This window comes from Salmo trutta, chromosome 6, assembly GCF_901001165.1.
Source record: "Salmo trutta chromosome 6, fSalTru1.1, whole genome shotgun sequence".
NCBI lineage: Eukaryota > Metazoa > Chordata > Actinopteri > Salmoniformes > Salmonidae > Salmo > Salmo trutta.
The window spans coordinates 46,155,612-46,172,339 of record NC_042962.1 but is presented as its reverse complement, the minus strand read 5'-3'; the positions used below and the strand labels follow the sequence as shown (position 1 = coordinate 46,172,339).

General features: G+C 42.6%; 2 protein-coding genes across 4 annotated transcripts; both read left to right on the top strand.

Annotated features, from left to right (window-relative positions):
* Nucleotides 1-736: 736 nt before the first annotated feature.
* LOC115196051 (four and a half LIM domains protein 2-like) lies at nucleotides 737-11,197 on the top strand. 2 transcript variants are annotated; one of them, XM_029756548.1, is made up of 6 exons: nucleotides 737-842; nucleotides 4,483-4,670; nucleotides 5,870-6,044; nucleotides 8,363-8,532; nucleotides 9,314-9,500; nucleotides 10,608-11,197. In XM_029756548.1, exons 2-6 carry the CDS (start codon nucleotides 4,515-4,517, stop codon nucleotides 10,757-10,759), a joined length of 840 nt encoding a protein of 279 aa, XP_029612408.1. In that variant the 5' UTR covers nucleotides 737-842; nucleotides 4,483-4,514; the 3' UTR covers nucleotides 10,760-11,197. The 2 variants fall into 2 exon arrangements, with proteins under 2 accessions (XP_029612408.1, XP_029612409.1); XM_029756549.1 differs by having other exon boundaries at nucleotides 758-903.
* Nucleotides 11,198-12,099: 902 nt separating this feature from the next.
* LOC115196050 (uncharacterized protein C7orf57 homolog) lies at nucleotides 12,100-16,677 on the top strand. 2 transcript variants are annotated; one of them, XM_029756547.1, is made up of 8 exons: nucleotides 12,100-12,184; nucleotides 12,502-12,568; nucleotides 13,032-13,217; nucleotides 13,696-13,783; nucleotides 14,086-14,209; nucleotides 14,575-14,663; nucleotides 14,901-15,001; nucleotides 15,275-16,677. In XM_029756547.1, exons 1-8 carry the CDS (start codon nucleotides 12,122-12,124, stop codon nucleotides 15,328-15,330), a joined length of 774 nt encoding a protein of 257 aa, XP_029612407.1. In that variant the 5' UTR covers nucleotides 12,100-12,121; the 3' UTR covers nucleotides 15,331-16,677. The 2 variants fall into 2 exon arrangements, with proteins under 2 accessions (XP_029612407.1, XP_029612406.1); XM_029756546.1 differs by having other exon boundaries at nucleotides 14,877-15,001.
* The last annotated feature ends 51 nt before the right edge of the window (nucleotides 16,678-16,728 follow it).

Below are 16,728 nucleotides of genomic sequence, written 5' to 3'. Positions count from 1 at the left end.
TGGTAGTCGGTCTGGACTTTGGCTATTTGAGTACGTTTGGTTAGTACTGGGCTGGCTGAACGTCAGCCTGTTTACATCTAGTAGCCTCCCAGGACTGGAGTTGAAGACCCTCCTCAGCTCAACCTGATTCCCCTGACATGGTGAACTCACATAGCCCTGCTGCGTGTGGTTTTGTTTTCCAAGGGGAACCTAGAATAATCAGCAATGTCCTCCTCAAGAATATTAGACGCAGATCGACAGGAGGCCTCTCGAGGTCATGTTAAGCCGTTCCAGTCTGTCTGTCAGGCCCATTGTGTCCATTGGGGATATCAAACCTCTCCTGGAGTGGAGTGTGAGTAACAGGAGCGGAACACAAATCCTTTTTCCAGAGGCCACAGATGAACATTATATTTGTCTTTAGACCTATTGCGTTTTATGTAGCAGCCATTTTTCTTCATAACATTTTTTTAAAACTCAAATAATTGTCCATGGGATGGAGAGCGATGGTAGATCAGGTATAATAATTTGCATTTGTGACTGCATGTGTGATTGTGTGGGCATGCCTGTGTGTCTGTGTGACAGTATTCTCTCTATAATATACAGTGAAGCCATAAAAGGCCACTGTTTGTCTGATGGTGGGGAGATGTAAAGTTCTGGCTCCAGTGTAGCTCAGTAGTTCCGTTATATTTATAGCCTCAGATCAAGTGGTCCGGCCCACCCCAGTCACCCCACTGGCCAGTCCCCGGGTACCGCTGCTCTTAAACCAATCAAGCAGAGACTAGGACTGGTCTTCTCCCTCAACTCTCTGTCTGCTCTGACTCCTCTAGCAAGAGGCACACAGGCTGAGGCTGCCGCACTCACAGGTAGGAGGACACTTCTCCGGACACTTCTCTCTCTCTGCTCCGGCTGGGGTCCACTGTTCTGGTAACTGACTACTGGTCTACTCTCTTTTTTTTACACTTCCTTTGGTTGTTCTAGACATCCGTTTGTTGATTTCTGTCTGTTCCACTGCTCTCCACCTCACTTGTTAACTCGCAGCCACTCGCACAGCTGTGGCTGAGCTGCCGATGCTTTTTTTCAGGCTGGAGCTTGTTCTCTTTGGCAGCAAATGAGCTTTTTGGATTTGTGAAACTTTGTGACGCTTTAGAGCTAACCCTCTCATCCTTTTATTTTGGAATTAGCTGGTTGATGTTTGTTTCAGATTAGTTTCAAATACTTTGATAAATACAGCTGTCAATAGCTATCGGTAACTACCCACTGGGCACACACTGGTTGAATCAACGTTGCTTCCACGCAATTTCAATGAAGTTACTTGGAACCAACGTGGAATATACACTACCGTTCAAAAGTTTGGGGTCACATAGAAATGTCCTTGTTTTTGAAAGAAAAGCAAAACATTTTGTCCATTAAAATAACATCAAATTGATCAGAAATACAGATTAGACATTGTTAATGTTGTAAATTACTATTGTAGCTGGAAACGGCTGATTTTTAATGGAATATCTACATAGGCGTACAGAGGCCCATTATCAGCAACCATCACTCCTGTGTTCCAATGACATGTTGTGTTAGCTAATCCAAGTTTATCATTTTAAAAGGCTAATTGATCATTAGAAAACCCTTTTGCAATTATGTTAACACAGCTGAAAACTGTTGTACTGATTAAAGAAGCAATAAAACTGGCCTTCTTTAGACTAGTTGAGTATCTGGAGCATCAGCATTTGTGGGTTCGATTACAGGCTCAAAATGTCCAGAAACAAATAACTTTCTTCTGAAACTCATCAGTCTATTCTTGTTCTACGAAATTAAGGCTATTCCATGCGAGAAATTGCCAAGAAACTGAAAATCTTGTACAACGCTGTGAACTACTCCCTTCACAGAACACTGCAAACTGTCTCAAACCAGAATAGAAAGAGGAGTGGGAGGTCCAGGTGCACAACTGAGCAAGAGGACAAGTTCATTAGAGTGTCCAGGTCACAACCTCTCATACCTCTTTGGCAAATTCTTGGAATGTATGCTCTTTTGCAAAAATATTGACTTGCTATGATGAAGCAATATGGAGGGTCCTCTTTGTCTGGATCTCAAGGTATTCTGTTCAGGGTGTCCATCAATCAATTCATTCGGTTCTGTTTTTCTAAAGACTCTTAAGAGAAGCATGTGGCATTTTTTCACGTGGTGGATTTGCGAGATGGACTGAACGCTGAACAGTAAGTAGTCTTTGAAAACGAAGAGCGGCTGAATACAGGAATCAGTGCAGTGTGGCTGGATGAAATGAGATGGAGGTTTGGGTGGGCTGCGCAGTTGCCTGAAGGGCCATGTTTTTGGAGTGGGGATGCCCCTCCATGGTAGGGGTCCTGGAGTCACTCATCATGATCTTTTATTAGCCATGGTGTCATGGTAGTGTCGTGACAATTTGTGTGGCTGGTAAGACTATGGCCCTGCAATGAAATTATGGCTAAAGCAACAAATGGTGGTCCAGGGACCAATGTTTGGTCTGTAACAGTATAATTATAATAATAGAGATCCATTGTAGACCTTGAATTAGACAGGAGATTGAGGGGAAATGAGACCTCGTTGGGCTTAATGTATGAATCCATGTTGTTAACGCACGTCGTAAGAAGGAGAAGTGGACCAAAGCGCAGCGTGGTAAGTGTTCATGATCATTTATTTCAAGAAACACTCAAACAAGAATAACCAAAAACGAAAGCAAACAGTTCCGTCAGGCTCAGAATGCTAAACAGAAAATAACCTCCCACAAACGCAGGTGGAAAACAGGCTGCCTAAGTATGATTCCCAATCAGAGACAACGATAGACAGCTGCCTCTGATTGGGAACCACACTCAGCCCAAAAACAAAGAAACAAAAAACATAGACGTCCCTACCCGAGCCACACCCTGACCTAACCAAACCATAGAGAATAATAAGGATCTCTACTGTCAGGGTGTGACACATGTACTGTAGTAAAAGGGTCTGAACTACTACTAACTCCTACCAAAGGTTTTGAGCATGACTCTGATTTGGGAATGGATGAATTGAGGTCTTTGTTGTGGTAGGGAAATGGGACAGGAAGTCAACTGAAATTAGATTTGGATTGTTATAGGCTACTGCATGTGACAGTGTGTCACAACTCACAGGAGGCTGCTGAGGGGATGACTGGAACAGAACGAATGGAATGGCATCAAACCATGTGTTTGGTGTATTTTACTCCATTCCACTCATTCCGCTCCAGCCATTACCACAAGCCCGTCCTCCCCAATTAAGGTGCCACCAACCTCCTGTGGCGTCTACCCCATAGAAATAGACTTACTAAAAAGTCCAGCGGACCACAGACTGCCACAGACTGCCCCCTCAAAGGTCATTCTAACTCTATGATCTATGCAAGGCGTCTGGCTGTCTGTCCAGGACGGAGGGGGGACACAGTGGAACTCACTGCGGACTTCCTGCCCCACAAAGGATCATGAGCGGGATAACCAGGGGTTAGCCAGGGGTTAGCCAGGGGTTAGCCAGGGGTTAGCCAGGGCTGAATGGGGAGACAGAGGACAGCTGCTGGGCCCAGAGCAGACTTTGACACAGCATGCCACCCGTTCTCTCTCCTCCATCTTTAGAGGCTTGAGTCGTCTTTCCACTGTATCCCAGAGCTACGCATTGTGTTTTACTAGCATAGGCATACATTGTTGTGTATTGTTCTTACCGTACACCAGCTAGGATTTTTGGATCATATGCATGGTTTAAAACTCAACCGTATGAGTACACCTAGCATTTAAATAAGTATTCATTGATACATTGATACAATTAGCATTTCAGGCAACCCACCAGGCACAGATGTCAATTCAACGTCTATTCCATATTGGTTCAACGTCATTTCATTGAACCAGTGTGTGCCCAGTGGGAACTATTTACATTTCTGGCTGATTACAACATTCTACCACTTTAAATGTGAAGCTCTTACGCTAACAGCTGTGTCCTCAGCTGATGCGATAGCTCACCAAAGCGGCTGATTGCGTAACCAATTTACTCTCGCAGACTTCGTCCTCCAAGTTCTCATTGGTGACTTGAATTTTGGTCCGTTGATTGAACCACAGAGATACTTTTATTGCAGCTACGTTAGTGCATTAGTAAGCCTTATATGCCGTAGTCTAGTGCATTATGTCATCACATCACATTGCCCTTGTGTTCTCATGGTTATTGAGACCAATCCCCTGTTAAAATACATCACGTCGATCAAAATCAAATCAAATTTGATTTGTCATGTGCGCTGAATACAACAGGTAAGCATTACCGTGAAATGCTTACCTACAAGAACTTAACCAGCAATGCAATTTTAAGAAAATATAGTTAAGAAAATATTTACTAAATAAACGAAAGTTAAAAAAAATGGAAGAATCATGTAACACTGAAACCAATTTTTCACTCAGGGGAAAAACTTCAATATAAGTCACATTTTCACTCAGTCTCCCATTGAAGAAACTGGCTGTCTCTAAATGTTTATGTCCTCTTTTACAGGCAAGAAAGCAAAGGGAGAGATTTGATCCAAAATGGCGGAACGCTACGACTGCCATTACTGCAAGGAGTCCCTGTTTGGGAGGAAGTATGTGCTCAGGGAAGAGAACCCCTTCTGTGTGAAGTGCTACGAGAACCTTTACTCTAACTCCTGTGAAGAGTGCAAGAAGTCCATTGGCTGCAGCAGCAGGGTAGGTGGTCCACTTCCTGAATGTGGTGGTGTAGAGTTTACAGTTCCCAAATTTGCTGTACCGTGATAGGTTGTATTCCTTCCTACTAATATTCACTTCATTTCTATTACGCAGGTGTTAAACAGAACTTGGAATTAGAACAGGAGTGGATGGAATTAAAACACAAATAACCCAGACCCAGGCACAGTCATTGACCTAGAGGGACACAGGCAATACCACTATGCACTGATTCTCAGCACCTTAGCACACATGCACTCACTCATGCACACACGCACCCACACAGATATACACCCACACACACACACACACACATATATGTTCAAGCTACACACACACACACACACACACACACACACACACACACACACACACACATATGTTCAAGCTACACACATATCACAACTGCTGCTACCAGACTCTCATTATGACTGCTTAGTACTACACCATTTGAACACTTGCCCCCGAATCCCCCCCTTCCATAATACACGTGTAAATATTGGACTATAAATTGTGCCTTCCTGATTTGTACTTATATAATGTTTATTCTCTTCTACTGCCATTTACTTTATGTTCATATTCCCATCTTTTATTATTTCTTGTCGTTGTTGCATGAAGGAACCTGCAAGTAAGCCTTTCGTTGGACAGTCAACACCACGTGTATCCTGTACATACGACTAATAGAACGCGAAACTTGAAACTTGTGGCTTCCTAGTTCGCATTCGTGCCTTGCGTTTTTTCAGCAATTTGTGTCACTTTACATGGTCATTAGTGTCACAGATGAGATGACTGTCACTCCCCCTGGATCGGCCTGGAGGGGGGGCTCATCTGTGCCGAATGTCCCTGTCCCCTATAGCAGCTAGTCAGTCATCCGTCCTAGGCCTCTTTCAGTTTATCTAACCCATAGCTGTGATTGCCACCCCTGCTCCCATCTCAGTCATTATTCAGTCATTCATCTAAATTGGTAGCTAATTAGGCACATATTGTCACACATCCATTGTCACCAAGGCCTCCAGCAAATAGGAGTTGAGTTGAGGTCACTGCCATGGCAGACCACTAGAACACAGTGTGTGGTCATCTTAACAGACTGGTGGGCCTTAGATTCAGTCAAAACGCCGATGTCCATTATCCCAGAAAAGGAGGCAACGAGGTGAATGGAGATACACCTGACCCTGACTCTCTGTCCCGTCCTCCTTCTTCAGGACCTGTCCTACAAGGACCGCCACTGGCATGACGACTGCTTCCACTGCTTCAAGTGTAGCCGCTCCCTGGTGGACAAGCCCTTCTCCACCAAGGACGACCAGCTGATCTGCACCGAGTGCTACTCCAACGAGTACTCCTCCAAGTGCCATGAGTGCAAGAAGACCATCATGCCAGGTAAGGCAATGTCTGGCCTGACAGAGGGGATGGGGGGGGGGTCAGTGAATGGGGCTTTCAGATTGATTTGGCCAGTACACAATCTACTGGTACTGGTAAGGACACTACTGAAGGGGAAAGAGTTGACAGATTTGCCAGACATCTAACAGAGTTGAGGTTTGAGTGGGATTTGGCTACTAGCAAGTCTATTTGGTGCAATCATGGATGCCAAGTTTCCACCTCCAAAGACCAGTGTTAGGAGTTTGTGTAATGAATGATGTGGTTGCAGCAGTCAAACAGGACAGTGGATGGATCGGTCATAGTTTGGTGGAGCCAGCTCACGTACCACTACTGGTATCATTATTCAATGTGTCACACTGGAAGATCAGTCCGTGTGTAACCTGATTTTCCTGTCTTTCTGATGTCAATTACATTATTATGTCTACAGTTGAAGTCGGAAGTTTACATACACTTTGGTTGGAGTCATTAAAACTCGTTTTTCAACCACTCCACAAATTTCTTGTTAACAAACTATAGTTTTGGCAAGTCGGATAGGACATCTACTTTGTGCATGATACAAATAATGTTTCCAACAATTGTTTATAGACAGATTATTTCACTTATAATTCACTGTATCACAATTCCAGTGGGTCGGAAGTTTACATACACGAAGTTGACTGTGCCTTTAAACAGCTTGGAAAATTCCAGAAAATAATGTCATGGCTTTAGAAGCTTCCGATAGGCTAATTGACATCATTTGAGTCAATTGGAGGTGTACCTGTGGATGTATTTCAAGGCCTACCTTCAAACTCAGTGCCCTCTTTGCTTGACATCATGGGAAAATCAAAAGAAATCAGCCAAGACCTCAGAAAAAAAATTGTAGACATCCACAAGATTGGTTCATCCTTGGGAGCAATTTCAAAATGCCTGAATGTACCACGTTCATCTGTACAAACAATAGTACGCAAGTATAAACACCATGGGACCACGCAGCCGTCATACCACTCAGGAAAGAGACGCGTTCTGTCTCCTAGAGATGAACGTACTTTGGTGTGAAAAGTGTGAATCAATCCCAGAACAACAGCAAAGGACCTTGTGAAGATGCTGGAGGAAACAGGTACAGAAGTATCTATATCCACAGTAAAACGAGTCCTATATCGACATAACCTGAAAGGCCACTCAGCAAGGAAGAAGTCACTGCTCCAAAACCGCCATAAAAAAGCCAGACTACGGTTTGCAACTGCACATGGGGACAAAGATTGTACTTTTTGGAGAAATGTCCTCCGGTCTGATGAAACAAAAATAGAACTGTTTGGCCATAATGGCCATTGTTATGTTGAGGGAAAAGGGGGAGGCTTGCAAGCCGAAGGACACCATCCCAACCGTAAAGCACGGGGGTGGCAGCATCATGTTGTGGGGGTGCTTTGCTGCAGGAGGGACTGGTGCACTTCACAAAATAGATGGCATCATGAGGGAGGAATATTATGTGGATATATTGAAGCAACATCTAAAGACATCAGTCAGGAAGTTAAAGCTTGGTCGCAAATGGGTCTTCCAAACGGACAATGACCCCAAGCATACTTCCAAAGTTGTGACAAAATGGCTTAAGGACAACAAAGTGAAGGTATTGGAGTGGCCATCACAAAGCCCTGACCTCAATCCCATAGAAAATGTGTGGGCAGAACTGAAAAAGCGTGTGCGAACAAACCTGACTCAGTTACACCAGCTCTGTCAGGAGGAATGGGCCAAAATTCACCCAACTTATTGTGGGAAGCTTGTGGAAAGCTACCCGAAACGTTTGACCCAAGATAAACAATTTGAAGGCAATGCTACCAAATACTAATTGAGTGTATGTAAACTTCTGACCCACTGGGTATGTGATGAAAGAAATAAAAGCTGAAATAAATCATTCTCTCTACTATTATTCTGACATTTCACATTCTTAAAATAAAGTGGTGATCCTAAGACAGGGAATTATTACTAGGATTAAATGTCAGGAATTGTGAAAAACTGAGTTTAAATGTATTTGGCTAAGGTGTATGTAAACTTCTGACTTCAACTGTATCTATCTCTCTCTCTCTCTCTCTCTCTCTCTCTCTCTCTCTCTCTCTTACCTACTCTCTCTCTCTCTTTCTCTCTCCCTCTCTCTCACCTACTCTCTCTCTCTCTTTCTCACTTCCCCCTCTCTCTCTCTCGCACTCGCTCACACACTTCCTCTCTCTCACTCCCTCGCTCTCACTCCCTCTCTCTCCCCCCTCTCTATCTCTCTGCTCTTCACCCTCTCCGCTTCATCCCCTTTCTCTCTCTCCTTCTCATCTCTCTCTCCTTCTCATTTGCAGGCTCCAAGAAGATGGAGCATAAGGGCAACAGCTGGCATGAGACCTGCTTCACTTGCCAGCACTGCCAGCAGCCAATCGGCACCAAGAACTTCATCCATAAGGACAACAGTAACTACTGCGTGCCCTGTTACGAGAAGCAGTTTGCCATGCAGTGTATCCAATGCAAGAAGGTAGTATATATATATATATATATATACAGACTTGCCTAGTTAAAAAAAGGTTAAATGTAAAAACTATATATATATATATATATATATATATATATATATATATATATATATTATATATATATATTTATATATATATATTTTATATATATATATTTTATATATATATATTTTATATATATATATTTTATATATATATATTTATATATATTTTATATATATATATATATATTATATATATAGTTTTTACATTTAACCTTTTTTTAACTAGGCAAGTCTGTTAAGAAGAAACTCTTATTTACAAAGACTACCTACAGCGGCCAAATCCGGACGACTCTGGTCCAATTGTGCGCCGCCCTATGGGACTCCCAATCACAGCCGGTTGTGACACAGTCTGGATTTGAAGCAGGGTGTCTGTAGTGATGCCTCTAGCACTGAGACAGTGCCTTACACTGCTGTGCCGCTCGGGAGCCCTATATAACCCACTGGAGTGGGCTTAAATGGAGTGTACTGCATCCGAATGTATGCTTTTGGAGAGTTCTGTGTTAAAATGGATTGCTCCTCTCCAGATTCACATTTATTACCATTCTTTGTCAGCATTTAAAACTGGTTCCTTGTGCACACAAAACCAAGCTTGTGATGAATAGAAGTGCACCTCAATTCAGTTGAACCTGCATTATGCAGTACTTCTTTTTCCTATGGTCAAATACCTTCACAGGTATAGATGTTACCCAATTATTGATTGGTGGTTGAGCTTGTCACTTCCTGTTTCTGTCTACTGTAGCCAATCACCACAGGCGGGGTGACCTATCGCGATCAGCCGTGGCATAAGGACTGCTTCCTGTGCACCGGTTGTAAGCAGCAGCTGTCTGGCCAGCGGTTCACCTCTCGGGACGACTTGGCCTACTGCCTGAACTGCTTCTGCAACCTGTATGCCAAGAAGTGTGCCACCTGCACCACCCCTATCAGTGGTATGTATGATTACTCACATTGGCTCATCCTCGCACATACCTGTAGTCTCTGGAGCCAATCATAACATCCACTGAAGTCAAATATTCACTTAGTCATGAATGGATGTCAATGGGAGACTAAGTGAAAGTTCAACATAAGTGGAAGTTAGGATTTACCCCTGTATGATTAGTTAACTATACACTGAGTGTACAAAACTTTAGGAACACCTGCTCTTTCCATGACAGACTGACCAGATGAATCCAGGCGAATGCTCTGATCCCTAATTGGTGTCACCTGTTAAATCCACTTCAATCAGTGTACAGGAAGGGGAGGAGACAAATTAAAGAAGGATTTGTAATCCTTGAGACATGGATTGTGTATGTGTGCCATTCAGAGAGTGAATGGGCAAGACAAAATATTTAAGTGCCTTTGAACAGGTTGTGGTAGTAGGTGCCAGTTGCTCGGGTGTGAGTGTGTCATGAACTGCAACGCAGCTGGGGTTTTCACACCCAACAGTTTCCTGTGTGTATCAAGAATGGTCCACCACCCAAAGGACATCCAGCCAACTTGACACAACTATGGGAAGCATTGGAGTCAACATAGGCCAACATCTACGTGGAATGCTTTTGACACCTTGTAGAGTCCATGCCCTGGCGAATTGAGACTGTTCTGAGGGCAAAAGGGCTGCAACTCAATATTAGAAAGGTTTTGCACAGCCTAGTGACACATAAAGTGTCACTAGGACCAGGAATTTTTCCTTACCATGTGACAAAAAAAACCTGCCTGAAATACTCTGGTTCCTTATCCTTTCACTCCATACTCTCCACTTCTATTCACTCCTATTCAAAACATTCCGTAGTAACGACCCCAACTCAAGGTTCCTTACTTACAGTGAGGTTCCATATTAACTAGTCAGGTGATCTATTTATCTGTTGTAATAGAGACATGGCACTCAGCTCATGGGTTTTGAATTCCTTCCAGAAAAATGTACTTACTCACTATCTATTAGAGTATTATTACTTTAGTAATCCGGAGTCATTTATAAGGAAGTGCGCCGGACAGTGTTCCCACGCTCACATCTTTCTCCATCCCTCCCTCTCTGTGCCTGTCTTGTCTTGCTTGTGCAGGTCTGGGTGGCAGCAAGTACATCTCGTTTGAAGACCGTCAGTGGCACAACAACTGCTTCAACTGCAAGAAGTGCTCCATCTCCCTGGTGGGAAGGGGCTTTCTGACGGCCCGCGATGAGATCATGTGTCCCGAATGTGGCAAATACGTCTAAAAGCTGTGTGCCAGGAGGGAGCGTCAAAGCCAGAGAAGGCAAAGATGCAAGAGAATATAGGCCTACTCCTACTAACATTTCATTTATTAGAATTATATATTTATTCAATAATATACATTTCAGGCTAACCCAAAGGGCTTTCTGCATGCACTGGCCTCAGATTGATACAGTATGTTGTCTGATGAATTGAGCACAAATTGCATTAGATTCTTAGAAAGAGATATATAATTTTGATGTATTTTAAACAAAATAACAACTTTGTCTGTGGTTTGTTACCATTGAAACGTTTAACTATTGTATTATGTTGTATATGTTAGGATAATCATCCGTGACACATAACTATAAAAGGAGTTGTACTTTTCATTATAGCAGTGAAATCTAACGAGAACATGACATGTACCTGCACTCTAAATGTGAAATAAAGTATTTAAAACGCAATTAGTTGATAGAATGATCATTCTGACATTTGATTTTGTTCCAAATCTGTAAAGACAACAATAAATCCCATGGGCTCTGGTCAAAAGTAGTGCACTATATAAGGAATAGGGTGGCATTTGGGAAGCACACCTACAACCCCCATGAATGGCTTACCTCTGACTCCATCTAGCGATACAAACACCCCTTGGGGGAAATGGACTCTTGGAGTCTCGAACACTCAAAACCACATAAAGGAGGTATGGGATGTGAACATTAGTGCCTAAGGGCTAGGGTCTGGGCCTGGATCTGTCCTGGTGTTGGCTGCAGGTCAGCGTTTTTCTTCATGAATGTTGTTCTGGAGGCAGCTCTGCAGAGTGGTCGCTAGCTGGCACAGCCACAAAGTAATTAACCCCTCATGCCTAACCCTAACCTTAAATTACGACCAAAAAAGCGAATTTTTGTTCTCATTAATTTTTACAATAAAATACATTTTGACTTTGCAGCTGACCTATCTAAGGGAAAATCACTAATTTCTGCCTCCAGTACGTCAATCTCTCAAATGTCTTGTTCTGGGTCGGGACGATGTGATTTCTGGTGGGGGTTGTAGAATGAGCTGTCCATGGTGCTGAAAAGTTTCTGGGTGATGCTGTTGCTTGTTCGGGGTTGCTGTCCATGGTCTAGTACAGATGTAAGGCGCTGGTTTTGAGTGAAGAAATTGCAATTTTCTGTAATAAATGAAAATTCTAATAATTTACACTATTACAAATCCAACGTCTCCTAATTGAAGTCAATCTATTTAAACGTTTTGGTTTATTGTAACTGTAATATAAATAATTGTATGTAAATGTGTAATGTATATTGGTAGGATATTTCTGTTTTGGGTGTTTCTTTATAAATAATAAATACAACCACATGACCGGATGTACATGGAATGTGCAACAGGAAATGCTAACCGCATTAGCTAACCATCCATATCGAGGTCTCCACTCTCACCGGCACACGGATTGTGTAAGATAGCTTTTCTAAACCTACAATTCCTCTCTGAACATTGCATTACTATATGTGCGATTACCAACATGATATGATAACCTGTTAGCTAGTCGTGCACGTTTGATGGCTTTTGTGTAAAGCTAGCTAGCTAGCTAAAGGATGCTATCCCACTAACTAGCATTGAACAAAGGTTGTGTGCCTCTCCCCTCTGTGTCTGAAACGGGGGATACCCGATTTGTCGTGTGGTTTACATATAGCGAGAGCTGTTAGCATAGTTTATCTTGCATATTTAACTGACGTTGCAACTATCTTGTCTTTTTATTATACCCCGTCAGCTTATTCTGGAATCATCATCAGCCAAAATGTGTGCTGCTCCCAACCACAGACGGACCAAGCCTGGTGGTAAGCTAGCTTGCTAACGTATTCTAGCCTCTGGCTGTAGTCAGTTAACTAGACATCTGAGCCAACTAATACAGTATCCTTGCATTTAAGCAAACTCTCATGTGCCATAAAGGGCCAGACCGCTAAGCAGAGTATTCCTCAAAAGATCCGAGAGAGTGTGGATTTATCCCTCTGCTTCCACCAAATGTAGCGATTGAGGAATGGCTGAGGTGGTGCTTGAACCAGTTACCTTCTGGTTGCAGGGCCAAGTGCACTAGCTACTTCGCTTGAAACGAATTTCGAGACATTAGCAGAGGCTATCATATGCTTACATACAGGGAGGCTACAGTATATCACTCAATATAGCTTTTACATCTAGGCCATGAATTCTCTAGCCAGCCGGGGCAGTTACATCATCTGCCTGTAAATGCAGGCTTAAGTGCTGGTGACAACACCCATTCAAAACCTAATCATTTTATTACAGGCGTGAAGACAGGCTATCCAGGCCAAGCTCCCTCCAACGGTGTTACGGGACCCACTTCCCAGATCCCCGGGCTGTGCCAGGAAGCCACTGAGGGTGCTCCTGAGGCCAGGACCAGCGGAAGGCGTGTAGGAATATTCGACTCCGACTCCGACTATGTCAAACTTGCCAAAGGAGGGGGACAGAAGGGTAACAGTGTTTTGTGACATAGCTTTGTGCTGCTTTACAGTAGATACATGCTTTACACTTTAGTACCTGCTCATTACTATGGACTCTTTGGACACAGATTAGTGTGTCTGTAATAATATTAGCTAGTTCAAATTATAGTGAATTGCTCTGTATATCATGCTCAACTCATTTGGTATTTGGTATATTATTAGGATCCCCATTAGCTGTTGCGAAAGCCGCAGCTGCTCTTCCAGGGGTCCACATGAAACATGACATAATACATGACATTAATAGACAAAAACAGCTCAAGGACACAACTACGTACATAGCCTACATATCAATACATACACCCAAAAATATCTAGGTCAAATAGGGGAGAGGTGTTGAATTCCCACATTGAATTCCCAGAGGAAATGAAAAGACTGCTTTTCAAAAGAGAGGGATTCATGTTTAGTCATGTTGCTACTTTTAAAAACCTTGTGTTATGTGTCCTCCACAGGTTTATTGTGGCATGAGGACAACAAGGAGGAGGCTAGGCCTAATAAATCCTACAACTCACCTGATTGGTTCTCAGCTGAATCTCAGCGGTAAGAACCCCGCCCCCTTGTTGGTTCGTTGGCTCTGTTTGATGAAAATATTATTGGAATGTCTCCTTCTCTAAAGTGGGATCATGGAACAATATGTCAGGCCTAACACAACGTTCTGCATCATGTCATGTCTGTATGGGTCTTGAAAACAGATGAACGGGTCATGTTTAGAATGGGAAGTTACATCTTGACTCTTGGTGGTGGTGTATCTCTAGTTGTCCAAGCCAGGGTTCTCAAATGGATGCCTCTTGGCCAAAGTAGTGGCCAATGTAGGGGTATTACAATGGTTTTGTGCTTTACAGCGGAAGTAAAGCAGCATCCCCTGATGATTGTCAAGGATACGGCAAAAGGCAACCTCTAGCTGCTCCTTTCGGTACTGATGATATTTCAGCCTGGGAAAGGGAGAGTGATAGCTATAAAGAGAAGGTGAATTCAATGGCCCCAACAAACCCCATAATCACTGACACAGTTGTTATCATTTACCATCATCCCCTCCCTTTATTTTTTGCTCAGTTCATCTCTTGAGTTGACTCCATCGTTGCGTTCAGAAAGGGATTGGGCGGGGACTTCTGTTAATTCTTTGCCTTGTTTTTCAGCAGTGTACTGTAATAACATTTCATTTGTTTGACTGCCAACCAGTTTTGTGTGGTCATCATATCTTCACCCATTTATTTACTCGGTCCTCCATTTCATTGTTAGAAGTGTTCCATGTGCTTGTATACTTCATACAATGAGTATTGTTCTACTGGGCCTGACCGACTGGTTTGAACTGGTTGTGTTCTTGTGCGCAGAACCCCACAGTCACTGATGCGTCCAGCCAAATGGAGAACATGTCTCTAAGCCAAGGTGGTTATATGGAGATCAACAAATACAAGAAGACGTGAGTGGCTGCCACTGTATTCCACATCTACTATTCAGTCTGTAATTCCATTTCACTTCACGCTTAATAATACCAACATGCTGAAATATGCGTGTACAAGTATGTGATATGTTTGTATAACCTTTTATAACCGGTGTAATATATCATTTGTGTAATGTTGGAAGTTCTAAATTCAACATAACCACTAACACCATTGAATTTCCAACCTCTCAGTCAAAGTGATTTTACTATGGACAGGTCCATTGAGAAGAAAACTGCTCCCGTGAGCATGTCCAAGCTGCTGAGCTTTGGCTACATAGAGGATGAGAAGAAGTCCACCAATGAGGATGACTGCTCAAGTACGACCGATTTACTTTGCCTCATAGTCTTCGACAGACTTTCCCTTGACAAGTACTTTTGGAGGAATTAGCAGCAGCGCTATATGTTTATTCTGCTAAATCAAACAACCTTTAATCAAACAATTAAAGTGTTTATTTCATACCATATGGAAATTCTGGACTAATGCCAAACATGACTCATATGGGTTGGCTACGGGATTTAATGCATTTTGAATGTATACCATTATTACATATGACCAACCTGTGTGTGTGCGTGTGTGTGTTGTCTTTCAGGTGTGACTTCTGAACAGACGAGCACCATCGCACCTGAGGATGAAGACCTGGAATAGGGAGGAGAACAGAAGAGGTCCATCTGGGGTAGAAAACAACAGCGGATACACACACCCACACCTGCCATTCACTCTACTGTCTGTTCCCCCTCTCTCTATCTCTCTCTCTCTCTCTCTCTCTCTCTCTCTCTCTGAGTGACACACTTTCTCTCATTACTGTACATCCCGACTGTTATGTTTTGTAATTATGCAACGGTACCTTCTCTGTTAATTTATTTATTTATTTGTCTTTTGTTTTTTTACTCCGTGTAGTGTTGTTCTCAGAACACCGACACGGCTTATTGATGCTTGTCATGTTTATATTATCGTTGTTGAGTTGGAAGATGAATTGTGTGACTATGAAACAGTACTGTACACTGGAGTTTCTATTTGTGGTGTAAAAAATGGTTTCGGTGCTGTGAAGAGTGTTTGTGAACAAGGCCTACTGTACGAACACACAAAGGAGACGTTTGTGGCTCACGCTTTTCAGCTCTCTTGTTGAATAGGACCGGAAAGCTCAGCCAAAAAAACATGGAAACATGGGTGCTAAGTGATTCACTTGTTATGGGAAGGCAGACATGGTTTGGAATGGAAGACAGAAATGCCAATGAATCTGCTTTATTCTAAAGAGATGCCCTCCCAGCCAAGGTCCCAGCCTATCTCATACCAGGATATGGTTCAGTGTTATGAAGTTATGGGGGCCATTGATTCCATAGATAGATAGAAACCTTTTGTGATGTTCTAACAACGGTGTCAATTCATTCTACATATTTAGGGAATAGTGGCAATTGTATTGTGCAATGATATTGTTTGCTCTGAGGTAAAAATGATTTTGCTTTGACGTGAAGCTAGGGCTGGGCGATATGGCCAACATTATATCACTATAGTTTACAACGGTGGTATTTGACGTTATTATATGTTTCTGAATAATATAAGATCCAAATATGTTTTATTATTAGTGCATGAGACTAGAATGGCAACAAATGAGTTCTAAGTTATTATAACAGGCTTTCTCCGTGATGGTTTTATTCTCAACCAAACTAGGACAAAAGTGACAATGAAGTAGTCCAATTTGTTGAACTGTTCAGTTATTTAACACTTAATAAAAACATTTTTTTCCCTAGATTACATGTTGATCCATACCAGTATTCACGCTATATCGTCCAGCCCTACGTGAAGGTACATGTAGCTTGGAGACATTTTCCACTTAGCACAGTAAATATACACAGTAATAATCTTCCCTAGTTTTGCATTGGTGGAGAGGTCCACTTTAACACAGTCAATGTGTGGTCCTCACATCTTTCTCAAAGCGATGAGTGCACTGAGGCTCTTGAGTGAATATGTCATTAAAATACATTTGCATGTGCATGTACCCCTCCGTGCTCTTTCTTGATTAAGTGGTAATTAGCTACAATGTCC